We start from the raw sequence: 24,040 nt of genomic DNA, 5'->3' as shown, positions 1-24,040 counted from the left end.
TTTGTCCTTAAGCTCTAAAAAACAAAGAAAATAACCTTTAAATCTTTATTCTGGAATTCTGGTTGTTAGCACTGTACTGTATAAGGGTGACTCTTCAATTTGGAGATTTTTTTTCTGTTCCTTAGGATGTTTTTAAAGAAAAAATGCTATGCATATTTATTTTTTAAGAATAGATTATAATAAACTATTCATATAAAGATTTTTATTTACCAGATAAAAAATCACAGCCTAATATCAACACATTTGATTAATTCTGAGCTATGTTACAACTTAAACTTATCAATGACCACTTGATGGTCAAACTGGAGTCATCCTGCAGCTAAAAAAAAAACAAAAAACAACTAAAATAGCTTTGAGTTACAGTCAATACTCACCTTTTGCCCACCTCAGTCATAATCAAGGCTGACGGGAGCTGTAGTCCTGTGTGACTTCTCCCAGGTTGTTAAACTAACACTCGTGGTAGTTGAGAAGAACTACATATCCCAAGATGGATCAAAGGTTCAGTCCTCCCTTTCCCCACTCATACCTGCTCTTCCCTTCCTTGAGGTAGTGCTGAGATGTGTTGATGTTGAGGACATGCAGCAGATGGTGAGTTGTCCTCTTGACATCTGCTGTCATTGGTTTTGGTTTGATGTTGTTGATTTAGTCTATACTTTGTTCCTCCACTGTTCTTTGCTTTGCGTTTATGGGTATGATACTGAGAAGGGCTTTCACAAGAGGCTAGCATCATATCCAGCATGTGTATGTTTGTGTATTTCTATACTGTATATGTGCCATTATTCCCAGTCTGTCTCCCACTACATATCTGTTCCATCACCCATACAGTTTATTACTATTCTCTTGACTCATTATATTTCTAGTTTTTATTATGTATTACTTTTTAATTGCTGCAAAAAATAGATTTTCTTAATCAGTTTTTCTTTTATTTTGTATTTTGTATTTTTTTTAGCTAAACATCCTTAAAACCAGATAAATTTACTTGAAGCAAAATTGCTTAAAGGTGCACTCAGTATTTTTTGTGTTTATGTCGTTTGTACTTACACTGACACCTAGGGGTTTGGATTCAGCATCATTTAAACATATTAGTTTGCAGTTACCAGTGCCATTATAGAAATTCACTTGTATACACAGTCAGCCATTATTAATTGAATCCATTTGTAAAGAGTCTAATGACAGGGCGTTTAATGAGATTAAGCGGTCATGTCATTAGACTCTTTACTGTTAATACTGTACTGACGTACCGGTGCATGAGCACCAAACACAAAAACACATACACATGATTTTCGGTTGGCATTTGTTTAACAACATTAAACAAAGGATGACATGACCGCTTAATCTCATTAAACGCCCTGTCATTAATTGAATCCATTTGTAAAGAGTCTAATGACAGGGCGTTTAATTAGATTAAGCGGTCATGTCATCCTAACATGGCAGCCCCCATGAGGAGACCCTCTTCATGTTGAATAAAACTTTTATAAGGTCACTGATATGACTGGAGTCTTCATCTCATGTGAGTGCTCATGATTTTATACATATGTTTAAAAAAAAATTAAATGAGGAAAAAAAATACAGACTGCACCTTTAAGAGAGAATTACTTGTTTTCAGAGAGTATATCTTGAAATTGGAAAATTGCTTTTTCCTTGTTTTAAGACTAAATCAAACAGCATTTAGTGAGGATTATGCTTAAGCAAGAAAAAATATTAAAAAAAAAAAAAAAAATTACCAGTCGGATAAGAAAAATAAATTGAATTCATGATAGTTTCTGAAAGCAAGTCTTATTGTCTTACACAGTTTTACTTATCAAATAAATTGATATGGATGTTTAGATATTTCAACTATAAAACAATACAAAAATAGTGATTAAGAAATGAAGACGATTAAGAAGATTTATTTTGGAGTTTGAGTGTTGAGGGAGTGTGTAAGTTATGGTCCATTCAAAAACAATCCTTATTTTGTTATAATTTTGTGACATTAAACAACCATCCATTTAATTTGGGAAAAATTCACGGTATTGCACTTAATAACAATTCTGAATAGTAAGAATGACAAACATCAGCCATATTTGATTATGTTTTGAATCTATTCAGTTTCAGTTTTTTATTTATTTATTTATTTATTTATTATTTTCATGTCTTCATTTGGTCACAGCCACACATCTCATCGATCTTGCCTTGCAGAGCAAGAGTGCTGACAGATGAAGAAAGCTTACACTGAGGGGCCATCTCAGCTGCTCAGAGGGCCCCGGGGCCCTCCATAAAGGGGCGCTTGTGGGTTCCGACTGAGGCTAAAGGTGACAATTACCCTCAGAGATCACATGATCTGTAGATGAAGGAGAAAGCTTTATTATACAATAATCCTCTGAAAATTACTCATTTGTGAGAGTGCAGTGTGTAGTCCTCAGCCAGGCCCAGTATTATAAAACTCAAGAGAATGTGTCAGAAATCTGTTTTAAGAGGAAACAAATGGCTATGCAATCTTTTATTTTAAATGTTAATATGTGAAACACAAATGTAGTCTAATTAATAATTGATGTCACAGCTAAATGTGCTAAGTACCTTTTCCAATAGAATTTAAAAGCACACATCACAGCAGAAATTGTTGTGATGTGCTGGTGCCCTTGTAGGTCATACTTATTGAAGACAATAGATATTGGCTTGTGGTTTCTGAAATGCTAATGTCAATAAGCATGCTTTCTTCAGTGAAGGAACATGAACTCATAGTCTTTCCTGACTACAGTGCTGTTCAAAATAAAGCTTTCACCTTTAATAGAATCCCCCCTGTGAGTTGGTTAGCTTTTGGTGTTGTGGACTTTTGGTGTGTTTTTACCAAGTTTTCGTCAGTGGCTGGTTGGAGGTGTGCAGGTCTGTTTGTATACCTTCACAAGGGGACTCAAGCCCTGTCTCTCAGTGCCACTGCCTATCAGTTGACATTTTCCCTTTGACGTGATTCTGTTTGCACCCACGTTCCTTTCAATCGACACATTTGACACTTACAGTACTGTATAATCAATAAAGTTCTAATAAAGCAAATCTAATCAAATAAAGTTATTTTGACACTGACTAACTTGACCTAAATGACCTTTGTGCACTTATTAAATACTCTGTATTTACACTAGCTTTCCATCATGTTTTGGATGGCATCTTGAGACTGACAAGAGCTTGAGTTCCCATAGAGTGATTTTGTCCTTTCAGTGCTGTCCAGTGTCTATTACTCTCTGCGATCCCCTAATCTCCCCCTCCACTGTCATGTTACTGTTGCAGTATGATACACTCTAAACTGTAAAATCAATGTGAATTGCAATTTGGCATATATGTACATGTTTACCTGTATTCTTTCACACAGGTTCCATTAGTTTGTCTTAAATTATATGGGATTTAATGCCTCAGCCAAGAGCAACAAGGAGAAACAGTGTTAGAAGGGCAAGGGTAAGGTTCTTTTTTTTGTGCATCTGCAGGGGGTCACCTCTGTCTTCTCTGGCCCTCCTACCCAACCCCCATGTCCCCAAGGTCCCCTAATGTTTTCGGCCCTAAATCTGCCATGTGTTGCGCTTCTCTGTCCACTGTTTGAATCTTATGCCTCTTTCTGTTTCTCTCTTTCAATCACAAGTTTCTCCACAGGTTTAAGGAAGCTCGCAAGCGTTGACAACCTCCCAAAACTAACACAGAGCAAAATCCTGGGTTTATCCTCTGCTTCTAAGCCCCTAACTGTACCTATAACCAATACTAAACTTGAGTCTTTCTCTCTCTCCTTCTTGGGAATATATACATATATAAATGCAGTGTTATATATGTATATACCCACCCAAACTGTTGTGTATGTGTAAACCACCGTTTCTGCAGCTCTAGAGGCCAACTCTTCCCTCAAGAGCTTTCCTTCCATCTAACAGTATGGATCCTTTTTTGCTTCTCTCTTTCTGTGTAGGTGTCTATAGTCAGCCTTATAGCTAATGCGCTTGGCTACTCCGATCTAGGGCCCATTAAATCACTCAGGACACTAAGGGCCCTGAGACCCCTCAGAGCATTGTCACGTTTTGAAGGGATGAGGGTAAGATACAAAGCTATAGAGCTGATCTTCTGCATGCCCATTCAGCAGTTACAGCATGCTAGAACTGATCGAGAAAAAGAAAAAAAAGACCGGCAAGGACCACCAAAACCATACCGGGGGATTTTTTTTTTTAAAGATAGCCACCAATGAAAAGGATTCACCCTTTTCATGCACACATCTTTTGTACCACATGTGCTAATGATTCAGTCATGATGCAGCTAAGATTATTGGTAAAACAGAATGTGAAAAGCATCTCTTTGAAATGCAGGTGTTCCCTGAATTAACTGAAATCGGGTGTATGATTGACTACTAGTTAACTTATTGTCTCACAGAAAGACGAATGTATCAAAGCTGCCTCATTACAAATAATATTATTACAAATTGAACCTGGAGAAAAGTAGCATGAAAAACTATTTCCAAAACAAAACGCAACACCATTCAAATCCCTTCTCATTTCACATGGCATTTGATCTGCAATTGGCTGTTCATTTGGCCTGACTCTCAACTTCTGCTTTTGATGGAGAGCCCCCTTCCCTCCATTTCTCCTCTTCCACTGACCCCATCTCTCAGAGAACAACCAGCAGCACAGAACACTTTACCACTGAAGACCCAACTTCTACCGCAACATACTAGATACTTAAACACACAGAGCACATTTGAAATAATTGACCCATTGCTAAGCTCCGCCCTCCTTGGCAACTGTTGCTCGCTCAGACAAGCTTTACAAAGCTTCCCATTGGACTGGATTGGAGATTTCTGTGAACAGTGAAAAATGTGAAAGTTATACAAATTAATTAAATGATATTACCCTGCCCCTGAACACTTACCCTACTCACTATGCTACTTTGAACTCTTACCTCTAGCACCCTATTATGACCTGAATCAAAATGTAAATTAATGAGTGTTAAATTATTAACTGTTAATTTACCTGGGAGCAAATGTAGGTGTCTATATTGATGTCAATTAGCTGTTAAATGTGATTATTTGGGAGTAAGGTGCTGACACGTACTGTAGTTTAATCAGTGCACTTCTCGACATATGTTTAAAGATTTGGAAAATGCAAAAAATACCATGTGTATACTCTCTGGGCCACAAGTAACCTTTTGCCACAAGCAACAACGCTTTACTAAATTTAGGTAAAATTCTGTATAAAACTATCCAAACTATCCAGTGATCACTAATTTTTTCATTACAACTATTTTTATGTCCCCCTTTAGCTATAATGACAGCATGCACTTGAACTGATGCACTTGACTCCACACAGGAATTCCATAGACTTTCATTAGAAAATAGCAAAATTGTCTGATAATAGTGCGAAATGCAAAATTTGTTAGTAATGTTTTTAAGGTGGGGCGTAGCAACGGGTAAATTGGACCGAGTTTTTGGAATGTACTGTTTTCTCGTTCATTCAGCTGAAGAGCAAGAGTAGGTCGCCAGAAAGAATAATCCCCGGCACTGTGCTGAATGTTGTTAGCAAGCAATTGCAGTTGTGGTCATTTATAATCATCAGCCTCTTTAGTCATCTTGTTAATAAATTCATACCAAGGCAAAGCTACCTATCCTGCTTTGATGGTTGTGAACGGTTGCACCTGGTTGTTGTCACTTTCAGTCTCTCTTCTCTTACCTGTGGACTGGTTGCCCTGAGCTTCTCCTCCCTCTTTACCCCTCCTCACCCCCTCCCATATTCAGCACTGTGCAGCGCCCTTCCCTCCCTCCCTTCATTTCACACTGTTCACTTCAGCCCATTTGGCCCTGCGCTGCCCAGCCCAGAGCAGCGCTGAGGAGCCAACCTGCTGGAGCTCACCTCACTCCTCTTTGCTTGTCGAGGATCTACACATGGAACTGAAAAAGAGAACCTCATACACAAATGAATTTGGATGTGAGAGGGAGAAATTTGTGTGTGGAGTCAGTGATATGTCCTTTTAGATATGGAGATTTGATTAGGCTAGACATTTACAGCATAGTAGTCGCCAGTCAGTGTTTTACATCTAATCGACACAGAAGCTTAGGAAATATGTGAGACAGTCTTGTGATACTAGGCACTGAGAGACTTGTTTTAGTTTATCTTTCAAACAGAGTGAAACTTAAATGAAAGAGAGTAAAGTGATTCTGTGATCTCACCCTGCTGTTATGAATTTCACGTATGCCTGGTTTCAAAAAAGTCAGAAGACCCAAAAATGACAGACAAGTTTTCTCAATAAAGGACAACTCAGTTAAAGCTGTGCTTGATTGAGCTGTGCTGTTGCACATGTTTGACCTTACACTTATGTATACGAATGCATGTATCTTACTAAATTATATTATTTTATAAAGACTACGTTTTATTATTTTAAAGTATTTGTAATTATTTTGTTTGATTTTGATTATTCTGTCTTTGAGTATTGTACTTAGACTCTGCTTGCATTGTCATTTTTGGGTGAATAGAGATGGTGTTTTCATAGATTTGTTTTAATGGAACGTACCTATAATTGGAACCATGAGGGTGTGTAAAATATGCATTTTATGTAATCTGTAGAAAAGTCAAAGTACCTAGAATCTTTTTTTTTTTTTTTTTTTTTTTTTTTTTTTTATCCTAGTAAATAATTTAAATGTTCATTAATTGATATGATGTTTTGTTTGAATTTAGATGGAAAAAAGTTAAAAATGAATAAATTACTTGATAAGGAGACACAAGAGTGGAGAGATGCAGCATTAACATATACAGTATAGATCTGCTATTTGCCTTTATGTGTGTTTTCTATTTATAATAGCCAATTATTCATCCACATTCTTGCAATCTGAGAGGAAATTATTCTTGTTTTATTAACCAGAATTAGGTTTACCTTGTGCAATCATTCTCTATCTCTGATTTATCTTTACCACAAAATATGCATTAAATCAGCCAGTTTGAAAAGGCACAAATCTCTCCACACAGCTGCCTCTCCTGTCCATTTATTTATTGATTTTAACGGTTCTTGAGTTTGCACAAATATGTCATGTAACATGCATGTCTTGTTCAATTGCCAATGCACATAATGCACTTTTGAAAGCCATTTTCCCTCACTTTAATATCTGTGTTGATCCTCACAAAGATATTTATGTCTATGTGACATTTAACATGTAGTCTTTATTGAAAGATGGACAGTGATTCTCCTGACAAGTGCTCTTACCTGGTGGTCTATCAACAAAAAACTATCTTCAGCACTCCTTTCTAGTCTATTATTATTACTTAGCATTACATAATCGGCATTGCTTACATTTCTCAATTTCTCTAATACTATGCATACATTTTGAAAATGCAAATAATATGACAAATTTATTTTAAAACTGTGCTGCACCTTTAACCCTATATGTGAGGCAGCACATGGTCATTGTGATTCATACAAACTAAGGTCCCCTGCGCTTGCTGCGAGAATGCTGCTGTCCACTGTGCCTCTCGGTGTGTTTAAGGAGGGGGAATATGGCTCCACTTTTCAGTCTGTGAGAGATCTGCATGCTCAGCTGCCTGCCTGAGAGCTGCGGCTCGGCTGCCTAACACAGTTAGTGAGCGTCTCCTCCTGACATGCCCTGTTCATCGCTAATCACTGACGGACCATGTCCTGACTTGGACAGTGGGGGAGGGGAGGGGAGGGACGTGGAGGCAAAGGGTGGGAGGGGTTGATGTAATATGTGAAATGATACTGAATCTTGCTATGGCCAAGTTAAAGTAGTTGGGTGGAGGCAGTGTGTTTGGGGGTGGAGGGTTCAAAATGTTTGCTTTGGGGATGTAGAAGTTGTTGTGTGAGTCTGTGTGGCATATTTGTATGGAAGTCGTTGATGTCACTTTCATTAATTTTTAGAAACATACCACTAAGAGCCAGAGAGAGGAATATAGATGGCTAGTGTTACTATTTAGGACACTCATTTTCAAGATTCAATTGATTTATTGGCCATTTGTGATAGGAACTGGAGGCCTATGTACTGTGTATAAGTCGATGGCCATCCAAGAAAACAAATGTTTATTTTTAAAGCTATTCATCCTAAAAAATGTCCAGTAAATTATAGAGATTGCTGCTCAAGTCAACCAAATTCTATGTATTTGCTAAATTTCACCACCCGAAGATTGGACTTAAATTTATAAGTAAACTTTGCTATATGTAAACAACCTGTACATTATCCCGCTTATTAAATGGAAAGTATTTAAACTAATTAAACTAACTAATTGCTTATTAAACTAACCAAATAAATAAATACATGGGCATAAAATATTAATTTGCATTGAAATTGTGTAATTATGTGAGAAGAAATAAATTGCTGAACAGCTGAAATCCACCTCTGGTTTGCATCAGAATTCTGTTGGTGTTTATTTTGTAATTAATGAACGTCTGACCGATCATTCTGCATCTTATTACAAGACTTCTTGCCAAATAAATAAATGCACATGAAACATTGATTTGAGTTGAAATTATTTTCTCACAGTGATCCGAGAAGCAGGAAAGATGGCTTGCAAATTTGCAATATGAGATGAGCAGTCTGATATGTGGATGTGCGGTTGTTACTGAGAAATATCAGACCGCTTGATGGCACCATTGACCAAACAGAATTGAGTATTCCAGAGAGCTGCGTAATAAAGAAAAATAACACTGTGCTGTTGGTAATGTAAAAAAAATTGGTGCCACTGCCTACCACACTCCATTCAGCTAAACAAGATGTTGGTTATTGAAACTAGTTGTACTAGTAATGAAATTGGCTCACTTCACAGCAAAAAAAAAAAAAAAAAAAAAAAAAAATTCTTACTGATTATTTTTCTTACTGGTATGTCTTGTTTTTAGAGAATTCTAACAAACTTTAGCAACATTTATGCTTTCAACAAGAGAAAAGTATTTGCCAATAGGGTAAGGAAAAAAAAACTTAATATTTTTCTTGTTTTAAGCATAAACCCCACAAAATTTTGTTAGATTTCTCTGATAACAAAACAACTATATAACAAATTCTAAAATATCTTGAGTAATTTTTTTCTTGTTGTAAGGATGCTTAGATATTTTAATTGTAAAAAGAGAGAAGTACATTGATGCTTGACTGCATCCTTATTGCACCAAAAAAGCGGAGCAGGGTTTCATTACCCAGGGTTTAAAATGACATTAACCTAGGGTTAAGCGTAGCATTAAGTCCTTTTGTAATCCAAGATGATGGCAACTGTCATACTGTTTGGAAAATGACCAAATGTAAGAAGGTCTGCTAATTGAACACTCTCAGTGTTAGACTCCTCAGAGCCCTGGGCCCAGTTGCAAGATGCAAGTTAAACCCTTAGTTATGAGGATTGTAAGTGTATTGTTACTAAGGGTTCCCTATCTGTCACTCACTCGACGTTGTGTATGTAGTGACACTAGGGGTCACTCTTGGGAGCCTGAAACACCTCTGGTCTTTGATAAAAGGCCAATGAAATTTGGCGAGTGGTATTTGTATACCACTCCCCCGAACATACGGGTATAAAAGGAGCTGGTATGCAACCACTCATTCAGATTTTCTCTTCGGAGCTGAACGGTCGATGCTCACTGAGCTTCTCCCCCTCTGCACTGGTGCACTGCAGAGAATGCCCCTGGGCGCTTCATCAGAAATAAAAGAGTATATTCTGAAAAAAAAAAAGAGCGGCACACACGGAACGTCTTTTTAAAGATGCCTTTCCATTTGTGTGTTATTCCTGGTTGCGGTCGTTATCTCTCGCCTTCTGACGGTCACGATCGCTGTTTTTCGTGTCTGGGCGCTACCCACGCGGAACAGCGTTCATGGATGGGTCATGTACTCATTGCGAGAACATGACCATGGCAATGTTGCGGTCGTGGCTTGCCTTCGTAAGAAAGCAAGCCACCTCAGTGGCTCCCCGCCTCTGTCCTTCTACCTACGGGTATGAGGCAAGCGCGGCTAGCACTGGGGGCGATTTGGGGACCTCAATGGGACCACCTCCGCTGGGTATCCCCCCACGGACCTCTCATTCCCCAGCACACTCGTCAGCCCCGATCGGGCTTCCGGATGAGTCCACCGGCTTGTCTCACGGCGAGTTCGACCTCTTGTTCGGCGCCCACGAAGGTGATGAGCTCTCGAGCGCAGCATCGGAGGTACGGTCGACCAGTCACAGGCTGACGCGGAGATGACGGACATGCTATCCCGGGCAGCCACGAGCGTCGGGCTAGAGTGGAACCCTCCACTCTCCCCTGAACCCTCGCAGCTCGATGATTGGTTCCTGGGCTCTCTGCGCCGCTCACAGCCATGCCCTGCCCCAGTTCCTTTCTTCCCGGAAGTGCACGAGGAGCTGACAAGGTTGTGGGAGGCACCTTTTACTGCCCGGTCCCGATCTTTCAGCTCCCCCACCCTCACTACCCTCGATGGTGGGGTGGCCAAGGGGTATTCGGCGATCCCCCCGGTGGATAATGCGCCTGGGCATAGGTGCACCTATGCCCGCAGAACGCCTCCACCTGGCGCGGGCGCCCGAAGCTCCCGTCCAAGGCCTGTAGGTTTACGTCGTCCCTGATGGCCAAGGCCTATGGTGCCGCTGGACAAGCCGCCTCCTCCCTGCACGCCATGGCTCTCCTGCAAGTCCACTAAGCCAAGGCGCTAAAGGAACTGTACGAGGGTAGTTCTGCCCCGGATTGATGCAGGAACTGCGCTCGGCGACCGACCTCGCCCTCCAGGCGACAAAGTCCACCTTGGTGGTCCAGGAGCACCACCTTTGGCTCAACCTGGTTGAGATGGGAGAGGCCGACAAGGGACGGTTCCTTGGCGCCCACATTTCCCAGGTTGGCCTGTTCGGCGACACCATCGAGGACGTTGCCCAGCAGTTCTCGCCGGTGAAGCAGCAGACGGAAGCTATCCAAGTGCGGCTCAAGATCCTGCACCCCATCTGCTCGTCGCCAAAGGCGTCCTCCTGCGGTGACTGCAAAGCCCCCGCGGCCCGGCCCCGGCATGGAGCACACCGCAGGAAGAAGACACCACCCGTCTCACAGCCGGCCGCCAAGAACCCGAGAAAGGCTTCGAAGCGCCCCTGAGATGGGTGACCCAGGGACTAGGAAACCCACTGCTCTGGAGCTGGTAAACAGACCACTCCATCTCCCGGTGGAGGGCCGGGAGGAGAATCTTTTGTTACCTTTTCATTTAATTTCACTGCATGCCCAAGTGGCTGCGCTGCAAAAGAGTGGTTTCCTTGTTCCCTGGGTCACATACCCGGTGCACATAGCTGTCATCATGACCACCGTCCACCAGGTTTTCTCCCCGCCCCTGCACGCCCAGCTGTGGCACAAATCCGCCCCTGATATGACGGTCTCCACGGGTCACGAGGACAAGCCTCTTCCTCCCTCATCCCAGGCTGTTCCGGGGGTGGTCACAAGGAGCCAGGTAAGTGCTTCAATGTCCCTGAACTCAGCACGGCCACGGCACGACGTGGCACCTCAGGCTCCGCCCTGCCGCGAGGCCCCACCCGCCGCTACGTCCGATGAGATTGACCCCTTGGTCCCCCTCACCCGGAGCTTGGACGCGTGGCTTGCGCTTTCCAACCCGTCACGATGGCTGGTCCGGACCGTCCGACTCGGCTACGTGATTCAGTTCACCAGGCATCCGCCCAGGTTCAGTGGCATCCACTTCATCTCGGTGAAGGACGAGAACACCGCTACCTTGCGTGCGGAAATCGCTACCCTCCTACGGAAGGGTGCGATAGAGCCTGTCCCTCTGGCAGAGATGAAGAACGGGTTTTACAGCCCTTACTTCATTGTACCGAAGAAAGGCGGTGGGTTGCGGCCAATCTTGTACCTGCGAGTACTGAACCGGGCTTTACACAGACTCCTGTTCAAGATGCTGATGCAAAGACGCATTCTAGCGAGCGTCCGGCATCAAGATTGGTTCGCGGCGGTAGACCTGAAGGACGCGTACTTTCATGTCTCAATTCTACCTCGACACAGACCCTTCCTGCGGTTTGCATTCGAGGGTCGGGCATATCAGTACAAGGTCCTCCCTTTCAGCCTGTCCTTGTCCCCTCGCATCTTCACGAAGGTCGCAGAGGCAGCCCTTGCCCCGTTAAGGGAAGTGGGCATTTGCATCTTCAACTATCTCGATGACTGGCTAATCCTAGCTCACTCTCGGGATGTGTTGTGTGCGCACAGGGACCTGGTGCTCTCGCACCTCAGCCGACTAGGGCTTTGGGTCAACTGGGAAAAGAGCAAGCTCCTCCCGGTTCAGCGCATCTCTTTTCTCGGCTTGGAGTTGGACTCAGTCTCGATGACGCTGCGCCTCACGAACGAATGCGCACAGTCGGTGCTGGCCTGTTTGAAGGCGTTCAGACAGAAGACAGCGGTTCCACTGAAACTGTTTCAGAGGCTCCTGGGGCATATGGCATCCTCAACGGTGGCCACTTCGCTCGGGTTGATGCATATGAGACTGCTTCAGCACTGGCTCCAGACTCGAGTCCCGAGATGGGCATTGCGCTGCGGGACACATCGCGTGAACATCACGCTGGTCTGTCGCCGCCTCTTCAGCCCTTGGACCGACCTCACATTTCTATGGGCAGGCGTTCCCCTATAGCAGGTCTCCAGGCGCGTCGTGGTTATGACAGATGCCTCCAAAACGGACTGGGGCACTGTATGCAATGGGCACGCAGCCGCCGGCTCCTGGACGGGCCCACGGCTGCGTTGGCACATCAACTGCCTCGAGTTGTTGGCAATTCTGCTTGCCCTGCGGAGGTTTCGGCCGTTGATCCAGGGCAAGTATGTGTTAGTTCGGACAGACAACACGGCAACGGTGGCATACATCAACCGACAAGGCAGTTTATGCTCCCGTTGTATGTCGCAACTCGCCCGCCGTCTCATCCTGCGGTGGTAGACACGATCACTCAGGCTAGGGCCCCCTCTATGAGGTGCCTGTATGCCTTGAAGTGGCGTCTGTTCACTAAGTGGTGTTCGTCCCGACGCGAAGACCCCCAGAGATGCGCAGTCGGGTTGGTGCTTTCCTTCCTGCAGGAGAGGTTAGAAGGGCGGCTGTCCCCCTCCACCTTGAAGGTGTATGTAGCCACTATAGCGGCACACCACGACACAGTGGACGGTAAGTCCTTAGGGAAGCACGACCTGATCATCAGGTTCCTGAGAGGCCCAGGAGGTTGAATCCCTCCAGACCGTGCCTCATTCCCTCATGGAACCTCTCTGTAGTTCTTCAGGGTCTACGAGGAGCCCCCTTTGAGCCCCTGAAGTCAGCTGAGCTTAAGGCACTCTCTTTAAAGACTGCCCTCCTGACTGTGCTCACTTCCATCAAGAGGGTAGGAGACCTGCAAGCATTCTCTGTCAGCGAAACGTGCCTGGAGTTCGATCCGGGCTATCCTTATGTGATCCTGAGACCCCGACCGGGCTATGTGCCCAAGGTTCCCACGACCCCATTTAGGGATCAGGTGGTGAACCTGCAAGCGCTGCCCCAGGAGGAGGCAGACCCAGCCCTGATGTTGCTGTATCCAATGCACGCTTTACGCACCTATTTGGATCGCACGCAGAGCTTTAGAGTCTCTGAGCAGCTTTTTGTCTGTTTTGGTGGACAGCGGAAAGGAAGCGCTGTCTCCAAGCAGAGGATCGCCCACTGGGTCATTGACGCCATAGCAATAGCTCAGGACGTGCCGCCCCCAGCAGGGCTACGAGCCCATTCTACCAGGAGTGTGGCGGCCTCCTGGGCCTTGACCAGTGGCGCCTCTCTTTGCAGAGCAGTGGGCTGGGCAACACCCAACACCTTTGCGAGGTTCTACAATCTCCGGGTGGAGCCGGTTTCGTCCCATGTAGTGGCAGGCACAAGCAGGTAAGTCTGGGAAGGCTGGCCGGGTGTATCGCTTGCGCATAGCGCCTTTCACCTCCCCTGAGCTGAAGACGTGTGCTGTTGACTCCCAGTAGTGTTCACAAACTGTGTTCCCTGGATGACTTCCTCCGAGCCCTGTGGCAGACGAGTTTGTGGAGAAACTCGCTTCCGTCTCAGTACATGTGCTAACTAAGCCCTGTACTGGGGTAGGTGCTCCGCATGTGTTGGTTCCCCATAGGTAACCCCATGTGACGTATATCTTCTGCTAATTCGTTTCCCTGTTGGTAAACTGCATCTTCCTTGAGCACAGGCCCATCTGCCCCAGTCACCATGTTTGTAGAAACTCCTCCCCCATAGGGTAGGACCTACAATGGGACTTCTCCACATGGCATACTTCCGACAAGGCTCGGCAAAATCATGTGACGAGTGAGTAACAGATAGGGAACGTCCTGGTTACTTTCGTAACCTCCGTTCCCTGATGGAGGGAACGAGACGTTGTGTCCCTCCTGCCACAACGCTGGACTTCCCGCTGAAATGGCCGGGACCTTGTCTCGGCTCCTCAGCACAAAACCTGAATGAGTGGTTGCATACCAGCTCCTTTTATACCCGTATGTTAGGGGGAGTGGTATGCAAATACCATTCGCCAATTTTCATTGGCCTTTTATCAAAGACCAGAGGTGTTCGGGCTCCCAAGAGTGACCCCTAGTGTCACTACATCGACACAATGTCTCGTTCCCTCCATCAGGGAACGGAGGTTATGAAAGTAACCAGGACGTTTTCCTAACTAACCTCAACATAGTCAAAGCTGCCTGTGTGGAATCACTCGGACAGGGAAAGAAAACGGAATAGCAGTCAAAGTCAAAAGGTTATGGCAAAGAATTTACCATTAGCATTAAACAGTATTCTTGAATGGCCATGTGACTGAAACATTTGCATGCAGGACAGTAGTGTGCAGAGAAAAATTATAGTAGGAAATTAAGTAATGGCTCTTAACAGTACTAATGATCTCCTTCTTGTGCCATGCAAATATGCAGCCACAACTGTCAGTGTACTTGAATGTGCGTGTTCTGTGAGTACTTACTGGGGTTTTTCTGTCTCTTATGCTGCATTGCCTTGTCTATCCTACTCTTCTCTAGGTGGTAGTCAACGCCTTGGTGGGTGCCATCCCTTCCATTATGAATGTGTTGCTGGTTTGCCTCATCTTTTGGCTGATTTTCAGTATCATGGGTGTCAACCTGTTTGCGGGCAAGTATTACTATTGCTTCAACGCGACCTCTGAAGAATACTTCCTACCCGAAGAGGTCAACAACAAATCACAATGCGATGAACTGAGACAACAGAACTTCACTGAGGTGCGCTGGAAGAACGTCAAAATCAACTTTGACAATGTTGGCGCTGGTTACTTGGCTCTACTTCAAGTGGTGAGACTACCTCTCTGTTCGTAAGCTACCACCCCACTTTTATTTTATTGAAAATTACATACATTTCAGCAAATATTAATGTTTTTTATTTTTATTTTTTACTTTTTAATAGTAATATATACTTCACATTTGGTAGTTTAAGATGCACTGTCTAAAAATATTTTAAATTAAACTGTTACAGATTTTGACGAACTGATTCTGTTTCCCTTCCTCCCTCAAAGGCAACCTTCAAGGGATGGATGGACATAATGTATGCAGCAGTTGACTCGCGAAAGGTGAGATATTTGGGCAAGCTTAGGGGCTGTTCAGATCAAACATGTTCTTGAGCTAAAAAAGTGAGATGGAATGCAATGAATAAAACAGAAGATAGGTGTCTCGACAAACATTTTTAAAAGTTGACGTTCTTATTAATCTGACACAGTGTCAAAAAAATGCAGCGCTCCTGCAAGAGACACTGAAAAAACAGCGAGATGCAACACAATGGTCAAAGAAGTTGCGTGTTTACATAGAAATACAGCGCAGACAGACCAAAAATTAGTCATCTGCCAGCTTTGTCAAAGTATCTGATTAGTCATCTGCCAGCTTTGTCAAAGTTTCTGTTTCTAATCTCATTCTCTCCTCAGGTGGAAGACCAACCCAAATATGAGGACAACATCTACATGTACATCTACTTTGTCATATTCATTATATTTGGCTCCTTCTTCACCCTCAATCTTTTCATTGGTGTCATCATTGATAACTTCAACCAGCAGAAGAAAAAGATAAGGCTCCTCTCTTTATCTGCACTTTGTTAACTTTGGCAAATATTGCCTCTTATTTCTACTTCCTTTACATTTTTGTGAGTAATTTTCACCATAAATTTAAGTTTTTTTTGTAATGTTTGAGTAGATTTTAACCAAATACTGTATATGGCTATACTTTGGAGGTCAGGACATCTTTATGACAGAGGAACAGAAGAAGTACTATAATGCTATGAAGAAGCTTGGCTCCAAGAAACCTCAGAAACCCATACCTAGACCCCAGGTATGGTAAATCACCTCTTGGCTAGCCTTTATTGTGCTGTTTGAAAAATAGTAATTTTGACTTCCTGAAAGAGTCAGAGACAAATCTGTTCTAAATTTCTCTTCTGTAGAACAAGCTCCAGGGGATGGTGTTTGACTTTGTTACACAGCAGGTCTTTGATATTTCTATCATGATCCTCATCTGTTTGAACATGGTCACCATGATGGTTGAGACAGACGATCAGTCACCGGAGACTGAAAACATCCTCTACTGGATCAACTTCATCTTCATTGTGGCCTTCACTTCTGAGTTTGTCCTTAAGCTCTTCGCACTGCGTCATTATTACTTTACCAATGGCTGGAACATCTTTGACTGTGTTGTGGTTATTCTTTCTATCGTGGGTAAGTGATCAGTGTTTCATTGGACACAAATAAGGTTTTGAATATGGTCTCATTTAGGTTTTGAAATGCAAGGTTATGTTTTTGGCTTTATTCACCATGTTTGTTTTTTTATTATTAAAGATGATTTTTAGATCATTTATAACTAATTTTCTCCCTGTACTCATTTTCTCCCTTCTTCTCCCTGTTTCTTATCACCTACACCACAGGTATGTTCCTGGCAGACTTGATTGAGAAGTACTTTGTGTCACCAACATTGTTCAGGGTAATCCGTCTAGCTCGAATTGGACGTATCTTGCGTCTGATCAAAGGGGCAAAGGGCATTCGTACTTTATTGTTTGCCCTGATGATGTCGTTGCCTGCTCTTTTTAATATCGGCCTTCTACTTTTCTTGGTCATGTTCATATTTTCTATCTTTGGCATGTCAAACTTTGCCTATGTTAAGCGGGAGGCTGGCATAGATGACATGTACAATTTTGAAACATTTGGAAATAGTATGATCTGCCTGTTCATGATAACCACCTCGGCGGGGTGGGATGGTCTTCTGGCTCCCATTCTTAACTACGATCCAGACTGCGACCCAAATAAGGAGAATCCAGGTACAACAGTGAAAGGTGACTGCGGAAACCCTTCGGTGGGCATCTTCTTCTTTGTCATGTACATCATTGTGTCTTTCCTCATTGTGGTAAACATGTACATTGCCATCATTCTGGAGAACTTCAGCGTTGCCACGGAGGAGAGCTCTGACCCACTATGTGAGGATGACTTTGAGTCCTTCTATGAGATTTGGGAGAAGTTTGATCCCACCGCCTCCCAGTTTATCACTTTCGCCAAGCTGGGTGACTTTGCTGACACTCTGGAGCACCCGCTGCGCGTTCCCAAGCCCAACACTAAAGAGCTAATCGCCATGGACCTGCCCATGGTGAGCGGCGACCGCATTCACTGCCTAGACATCTTGTTTGCCTTCACCAAACGTGTGCTGGGTGATAGTGGCGACCTGGACATGATGCGGCTACAGATGGAGGAGCGCTTCATTGCTGCCAATCCTTCCAAAGTGTCTTTTGAGCCAATTACCACTACTCTGCGTCGTAAGCAGGAGCATATGTCTGCCGCGGTCATCCAACGTGCTTACCGTGCCCATCTTATTCGACAAGGCTTCATTTGCAAGCGGTTGCTCAGCAGCAGCAGGCTGGAGAATGGTGGGACCAATCAGGACAAGGAGGAGGACACGCCTTCTACTGCCTCGTTGCCATCCTATGATAGCGTGACCAAACCTGAGAATGAGAAGTTAGAGGAGAGTGAAGGCAAGGGCAAAAAGGGCAAAAACCAAAAAGATGTCAAGGAATCCAAGTGTTAGGAATGATGGTGAAATGAGATAAATGAGAGTCTGGACTGAAACTATCTATTCCAACAAGTGTATAGAAAAAAATTATTTGCAACAAAAAAAGGTTGTTTACAGGCAACAAAACCATTGTTCAAAGATGCACCAGAAGCAACTTGGTTTTTACCAATGTAATGATGACCAAACCAACCTATGAGCTTACTGTGCAACATCTGTGTTCAGTGACCAAGATTTTACTGTTCTAACTGCAGCCGACAAGGCATATACAATGAGACACAAAATTGTGACCTATGGCAGACACCTACAAATGTGTACAAAGAGATGTTAAAGCTCATAAGGATTCCTTTGCACCACCATGTGTGGAGTTCAGCATTCCTCCTCTACGGACATCCCTTTTAAACACTACACTGCCGAAATCCAATGGAAACCTCATGAGAAATCTTTCTCATCCAAGGAGGATTCTGGGATGTTGTGTTTTAACCATAGGAGAACCAGTAATAACAATGTTAACTCAATTATTTGGCGTGTCTGCAGGAAAAAAAAAAAAAACACAAAACATTATGCAAGGGTTTTCAGTTGTTTGTGGTGAATATATCTTCACCTTATTTGACCCACAAAAGAGTAAGCAAAACAAATTTCAGCCCATGCCATTCATCTTGTCATCATATCTTTGTTATACTTGCAGAAAAAATACATTTTATACATGGGCTTTCACATTGATATTGGGTTGGGGGATTGTCAGGGTTTTGACTTGGGCTGAAAGGGACTTAGACAGAGTTCCAGATAAATAAATAATAAAGTGCTCGTTCAATGCATAGAGATGACTTGCATGGTGGCATGTTTTGATCATGAATCATGCATGTATAATCATAGTCCATTTGGCACTGCTACTCAAACCACATCAATGGCTTGGCCATACATTGGATACTGTCCACTAGTAATTAAATTAAATAGATATAGCTGGGAAATGATTGGTCAATTGTAACATATTTTACTACTGGCTATGACAAGTATATTTGTACTTACCCCTCATAATGCTTGCTTCCTGATTAACCGATTCTCACACCATACTCACATGGAGTATTTTAAGGTGGTACAATGTGGCAAATGCAAAAGCCGAAACACATTTGTACACCAATTGAGGTGTTTCACTGCCAGTGGAAGGAGGAAGGGTTGTAATGTTTGGAACGATGAGCTAATTTGGAGAAAGATTACACTGAAATCAAATCTTGGGATCATAAACCTTGATTTGTTACTGTGCACCAGCAATACAAAATGATTCAACTGCCCCTCAATACGCAGCTGAGGTTCCAGTAAGTTCTTAAATATGTCTTCAGAAGGTACAGCCACAATGCCATTTAATCCTTATAATGCTTTGTCAGTCTGTCGGGACCAGGCCTCAATGATAGGCAATGCAATCTTTCTGGAAATAGTTGTCTTCATGTTCATACATACTCATGTTTACCATAAACGGTTTGCCAGTTTTGTTAGCATCTTGTTTTGTTTGTCTCCCTTTTGAATGATCAAGTGGTTTAGAGTACTTGGTAAAGACCAGAAAATAGCTTGGATACATCATACACTCTGGCCTTACACAGCAGAAAAATAAGGAAGGCAGCAGTTTTGGAATGAAATGATGGGTACTTGTGTGGTCCGGTAGCATGCAGTTTATCTCAGTGAGAAATTATGATTTTCACCTATACTGGAATTTGACATTTTTTTTTTTTTTTTGTGCTACACAGGGCAACACTAAATTGCAACCTCTTGAGCAAACTGCCATCACTTCTTGCTCTGGGTGCAAAATAAATTGATTAGATTTACAGTATTTCTTTTCTTGACAGCATTTCCAGTATTGTTTACTTTCTCATTCTGTAAGGATGAATACTTATTCAGGTGTGGGATAGCCCAGTATCTGTGCATAGGGGGTTAAAGTGGACCACAGACAACATGATACCATGCTCTGAGTGTTTTCTGAGTGTACAGGAGCGAGCACATGACCAGTTTACAAACCCACTCACTGTACTTCTCAGACCTATCTGTAGGTCTGCTTACTGCCTAGGGTCAACAAGTGTGTGTGCTGTGAACCATATGAAACCCAGTGAAACACTTAGACTACCATGTAGTTTTCCCCCAAATCCCATTATAGTTTAGATGTGAAGGAGAAAAAATTGAAAGATCTCTCACACACTGTACGACAAGTTAATGTATAATTTAATGTACAGATGGGGGCTATGATGTACATGGCACAATTGATGAAAAGTTAAGAATGAACTTTTTGAGTAAAACTATAAGCATTGTAATATATTATTTCTTTTGGCATGCTTTGTTGTGGGTTTTGTAAATACAGAATTTTAAAGAATTACTGCTATTAATCTAATAATAAATTATAACAGTGATATAGAATGGCTTCCAGCTGATGCCCTTGTCACATATTTTAAGTTTTTTTTCTAAAAATTTTCACTTTTCTTAAAGGGGATTGAATGATATACTGTATCAAGGATACTCTATTAGACAGCATATATATATTATACATATACATAAACTGGCCGCCAAGTTTGGAATAATGTTCAGATTTTGCTCATATGGAAATAAATTGGTACTTTTATTCACCAAAGTGGCATTCAACTGGTCACAATGTATAGTCAGGACATTAATAACATGAAAAATTACTATTACAATTTGAAAAGAAAATTTCAGTGTTCTCATCAAAAAATCCTCCACGTGCAGCAATAACAGCTTTGTAGATCCTTGGCATTCTATCTGTCAGTTTGTCCAGATACTCAGGTGACATTTTGCCCCACTCTTCCTGTAGCACTTGCCATAGATGTGGCTGTCTTGTCGGGCAATTCTCATGCACCTTACAGTCTAGCTGATCCCACAAAAGCTCAATGGGGTTAAGATCCATAACACTCTTTTCCAATTATCTGTTGTCCAGTATCTGTGTTTCTTTACCCACTCTAACATTTTCTTTTTGTTTTTCTGTTTCAAAAGTGACTTCTTCTTTGCAATTCTTCCCATAAGGCCTGCACCCCTGAGTCTTCTCTTTACTGTTGTACATGAAACTGGTGTTGAGCGGGTAGAATTCAATGAAGCTGTCAGCTGAGCACATGTGAGGCATCTATTTCTCAAACTAGATACTCTGATGTACTTATCCTCTTGTTTAGTTGTACATCTGGCCTGCCACATCTCTTTCTGTCCTTGTTAGAGCCAGTTGTCCTTTGCCTTTGAAGACTGTAGTGTACACCTTTGTATGAAATCTTCAGTTTTTTGGCAATTTCAAGCATTGTATAGCCTTCATTTCTCAAAACAATGATTGACTGATGAGTTTCTAGAGAAAGCTGTTTCTTTTTTGCCATTTTTGACCTAATATTGACCTTAAGACATGCCAGTCTATTGCATACTGTGGCAACTCAGAAACAAAAACAAAGACAACGTTAAGCTTCATTTAACGAACCAAATAGCTTTCAACTGTGTTTGATATAATAGCAAATGATTTTCTAGTACAAATTAGCAATTTAGCATGATTACTCAAGGATAAGGTTAAGGAGTGATGGCTGCTGGAAATGGGGTCTGTCTAGATTTGATCAAAAATTACTTTTTTCAAATAGTGATGGTGCTGTTTTTTACATCAGTAATGTCCTGACTATACTTTGTGATCAGTTGAATGCCACTTTGGTGATTTAAAATACCAATTTCCTTCCGAAACAGAAAAATCTGTACATTATTCCAAACTTTTGGCTGCCAGTGTGTGTATATATATATATATATATATATATATATATATATATATATATATATATATATATATATATATATATACTACCGGTCAAAAGTTTTGAAACACTTGACTGAAATGTTTCTCATGATCTTAAAAATCTTTTGATCTGAAGGCGTATGCTTAAATGTTTGAAATTAGTTTTGTAGACAAAAATATAATTGTGCCACCATATTAATTTATTTCATTACAAAACTAAAATGTAATAATAAAAAAAAAGTTTTTGAAATTGATGACTTGGACAAAATAATAAAGAAAAGCAGCCAATAAGTGCCCAACATAGATGGGAACTCCTTCAATACTGTTTAAAAAGCAACCCAGGGTGATACCTCAAGAAGTTGGTTGAGAAAATATCGAGTACATGTCTGCAAATTCTAGGCAAAGGGTGACTACTTTGAAGATGCTAAAATATAACACAGTTTTGATTTATTTTGGAAATGTGTTTAGTCACAACATAATTCCCATAGTTCCATTTATGTTATTCCATAGTTTTGATGACTTTTATTCTAAAATGTGATAAAAAATTATAATAAAGAATAAGTGTTTCAAAACTTTTGACTGGTAGTGTATATATGAAAGGATATACAAATGAGCACTGTAACGTTTAATTTATATGCAACATGTCCAGTGGATGTCAAAAAATGTATGTTATCAGCGCTGCTTTGATATTTTAACCTGATACTGTATGATGAGAGGGTTATGCTACCAGCACACCTCTGTATTCCTTGCTTTATTGACACACATACAATCACATTTACACAAAAATGCACATGAATGCTCAGTCCTGCCTATGGACATTTTGTAGTCACCCACCCTAGCCTGAAATTCAAAAAACAGTCACAGAGTTGGTCATGTATTCTACTCTAAACGCCTCTCCAAACACTTCAGTGCCGAAACTCGTCGGCCTGAACAACAGTTTTATATCCATTTCTTATCCGGATTTTATGTGTTTCAGTGGTCTGTTTCTACTAGTGCTACTTCACTAATTGTTGTGTGCCTTTTTCTGCATTTTCTCCATGTTCCTACATTTTCTAAATTGTATTTTATGGCAGTTTTGGAGGATGGTGCCATATTTAACATTTCGTTTATGGAGGGGAAAGAGAGGAGAAAACAAAATGGAGCACAATGCAAATCAGGGACTATAGTCTGAACAGGGCATCTGGTTTATTGCCAGAGGAATACTGAAAACAAACCAAGAAACAAGCCCACTTCTTCTAGATTTGATGTTACAAAATCTTCTGATGTTCTGTTTTCTGTACTTTGTGTATCAACCACTTGGCTTGTAAAAAGAATAGCTCTCCTTCAGACGTTTGTGTTCTTTCCATCTTTGAAACTCACTTTTGTGTCTATATTCAGTTACTGGACTTCCATTTTTAGCATGACTAAAATGCTTTTCCGTTTTGCTGAAAAGATTTCAAAAGTGCTTTTCAAACTGTTGTTTTGTTTAAACGTGTTGTAGGAGGACATATAATGGTGTGTATGGCACAACCACTGGAACTCTTAGTAAGAACATATAAGAGATTGTCTTCATTTGAGCACGAAACTTTTTATTAACAATAAAGCAGCCTTCCAGTTGCACACAGTGTTCAGTTATTTTATTGAACTTCAATGGGAAGCCATGGACATCATGTCATTCCTACCAGCCTGATGAGTCACTCTCACTTAAATTGAATCCACTCATGGAATTTATCATATCAAGGAATCAGACCATTCTTGATCAGCAACACTCATGACTCATAAGACCATTTATGCATGTTTTACAAATACTTTGAAATAATACTCTGCTCTTAAAGACCCCATGAAATTACTTAATGAGCACAGTTATCTTTCCTGTGTTGATGTATTTCCTATTGAAACAGAAAGTTTAGGTAGGAGATATAGAAGGGCATGTCCTAAAGAGCCAATGTGATTTACAATTTGCTAATCAGTTGCAGGTGGTATAGAGGGCATCAGTCTGGTTCCGGGCTTAAAAATACCATTCACTTTCTCCATAGGGGAATTGATTTGTAACAATAACTTAACCTTTAAAGACTTACCGTGAGCTCTGAGGTTGTTAATCAATGTTTCTGTTGAAGCCATCAGTCGGTGGTATTTCATCTTCATTTTTAATAAAAGAATTTCTGGTGAATAACTGCAGGGAACCGATCCACCAATCAGAATCGCAGTGAACAAAGCTCACCAAACAATCTCTGCAGGGACCGCCCACTTCCATGACACACTGTGAATGATGCAATCAAGTCTTTAACAGATTGGAATACTTCTAATTTGTGCTAATAAAAGACACTG

General features: G+C 41.8%; 1 protein-coding gene across 7 annotated transcripts in view; it reads left to right on the top strand.

Annotated features, from left to right (window-relative positions):
• Positions 1-23,464, top strand: part of LOC127419024 (sodium channel protein type 8 subunit alpha-like) — an 80,660-nt gene extending 57,196 nt beyond the window's left edge. For 3 of the 7 annotated variants that reach the window (XM_051660047.1, XM_051660050.1, XM_051660046.1), the window contains exons 20-26: positions 3,923-4,045; positions 14,956-15,240; positions 15,462-15,515; positions 15,864-16,001; positions 16,159-16,263; positions 16,373-16,643; positions 16,850-23,464. In XM_051660047.1, the coding sequence (XP_051516007.1) occupies positions 3,923-4,045; positions 14,956-15,240; positions 15,462-15,515; positions 15,864-16,001; positions 16,159-16,263; positions 16,373-16,643; positions 16,850-17,997 (2,124 nt within the window). In that variant the 3' untranslated portion in view covers positions 17,998-23,464. The remainder of the gene's footprint in view (positions 1-3,922; positions 4,046-14,955; positions 15,241-15,461; positions 15,516-15,863; positions 16,002-16,158; positions 16,264-16,372; positions 16,644-16,849) is intronic. The other 4 variants (XM_051660049.1, XM_051660048.1, XM_051660044.1 and 1 more) reach the window with 3 other exon arrangements.
• The last annotated feature ends 576 nt before the right edge of the window (positions 23,465-24,040 follow it).

This window comes from Myxocyprinus asiaticus, chromosome 28, assembly GCF_019703515.2.
Source record: "Myxocyprinus asiaticus isolate MX2 ecotype Aquarium Trade chromosome 28, UBuf_Myxa_2, whole genome shotgun sequence".
Taxonomy (NCBI): Eukaryota; Metazoa; Chordata; class Actinopteri; order Cypriniformes; family Catostomidae; genus Myxocyprinus; species Myxocyprinus asiaticus.
The sequence above is the reverse complement of the archived record's forward strand: the minus strand, read 5'-3'. Positions and strand labels throughout refer to the sequence as shown.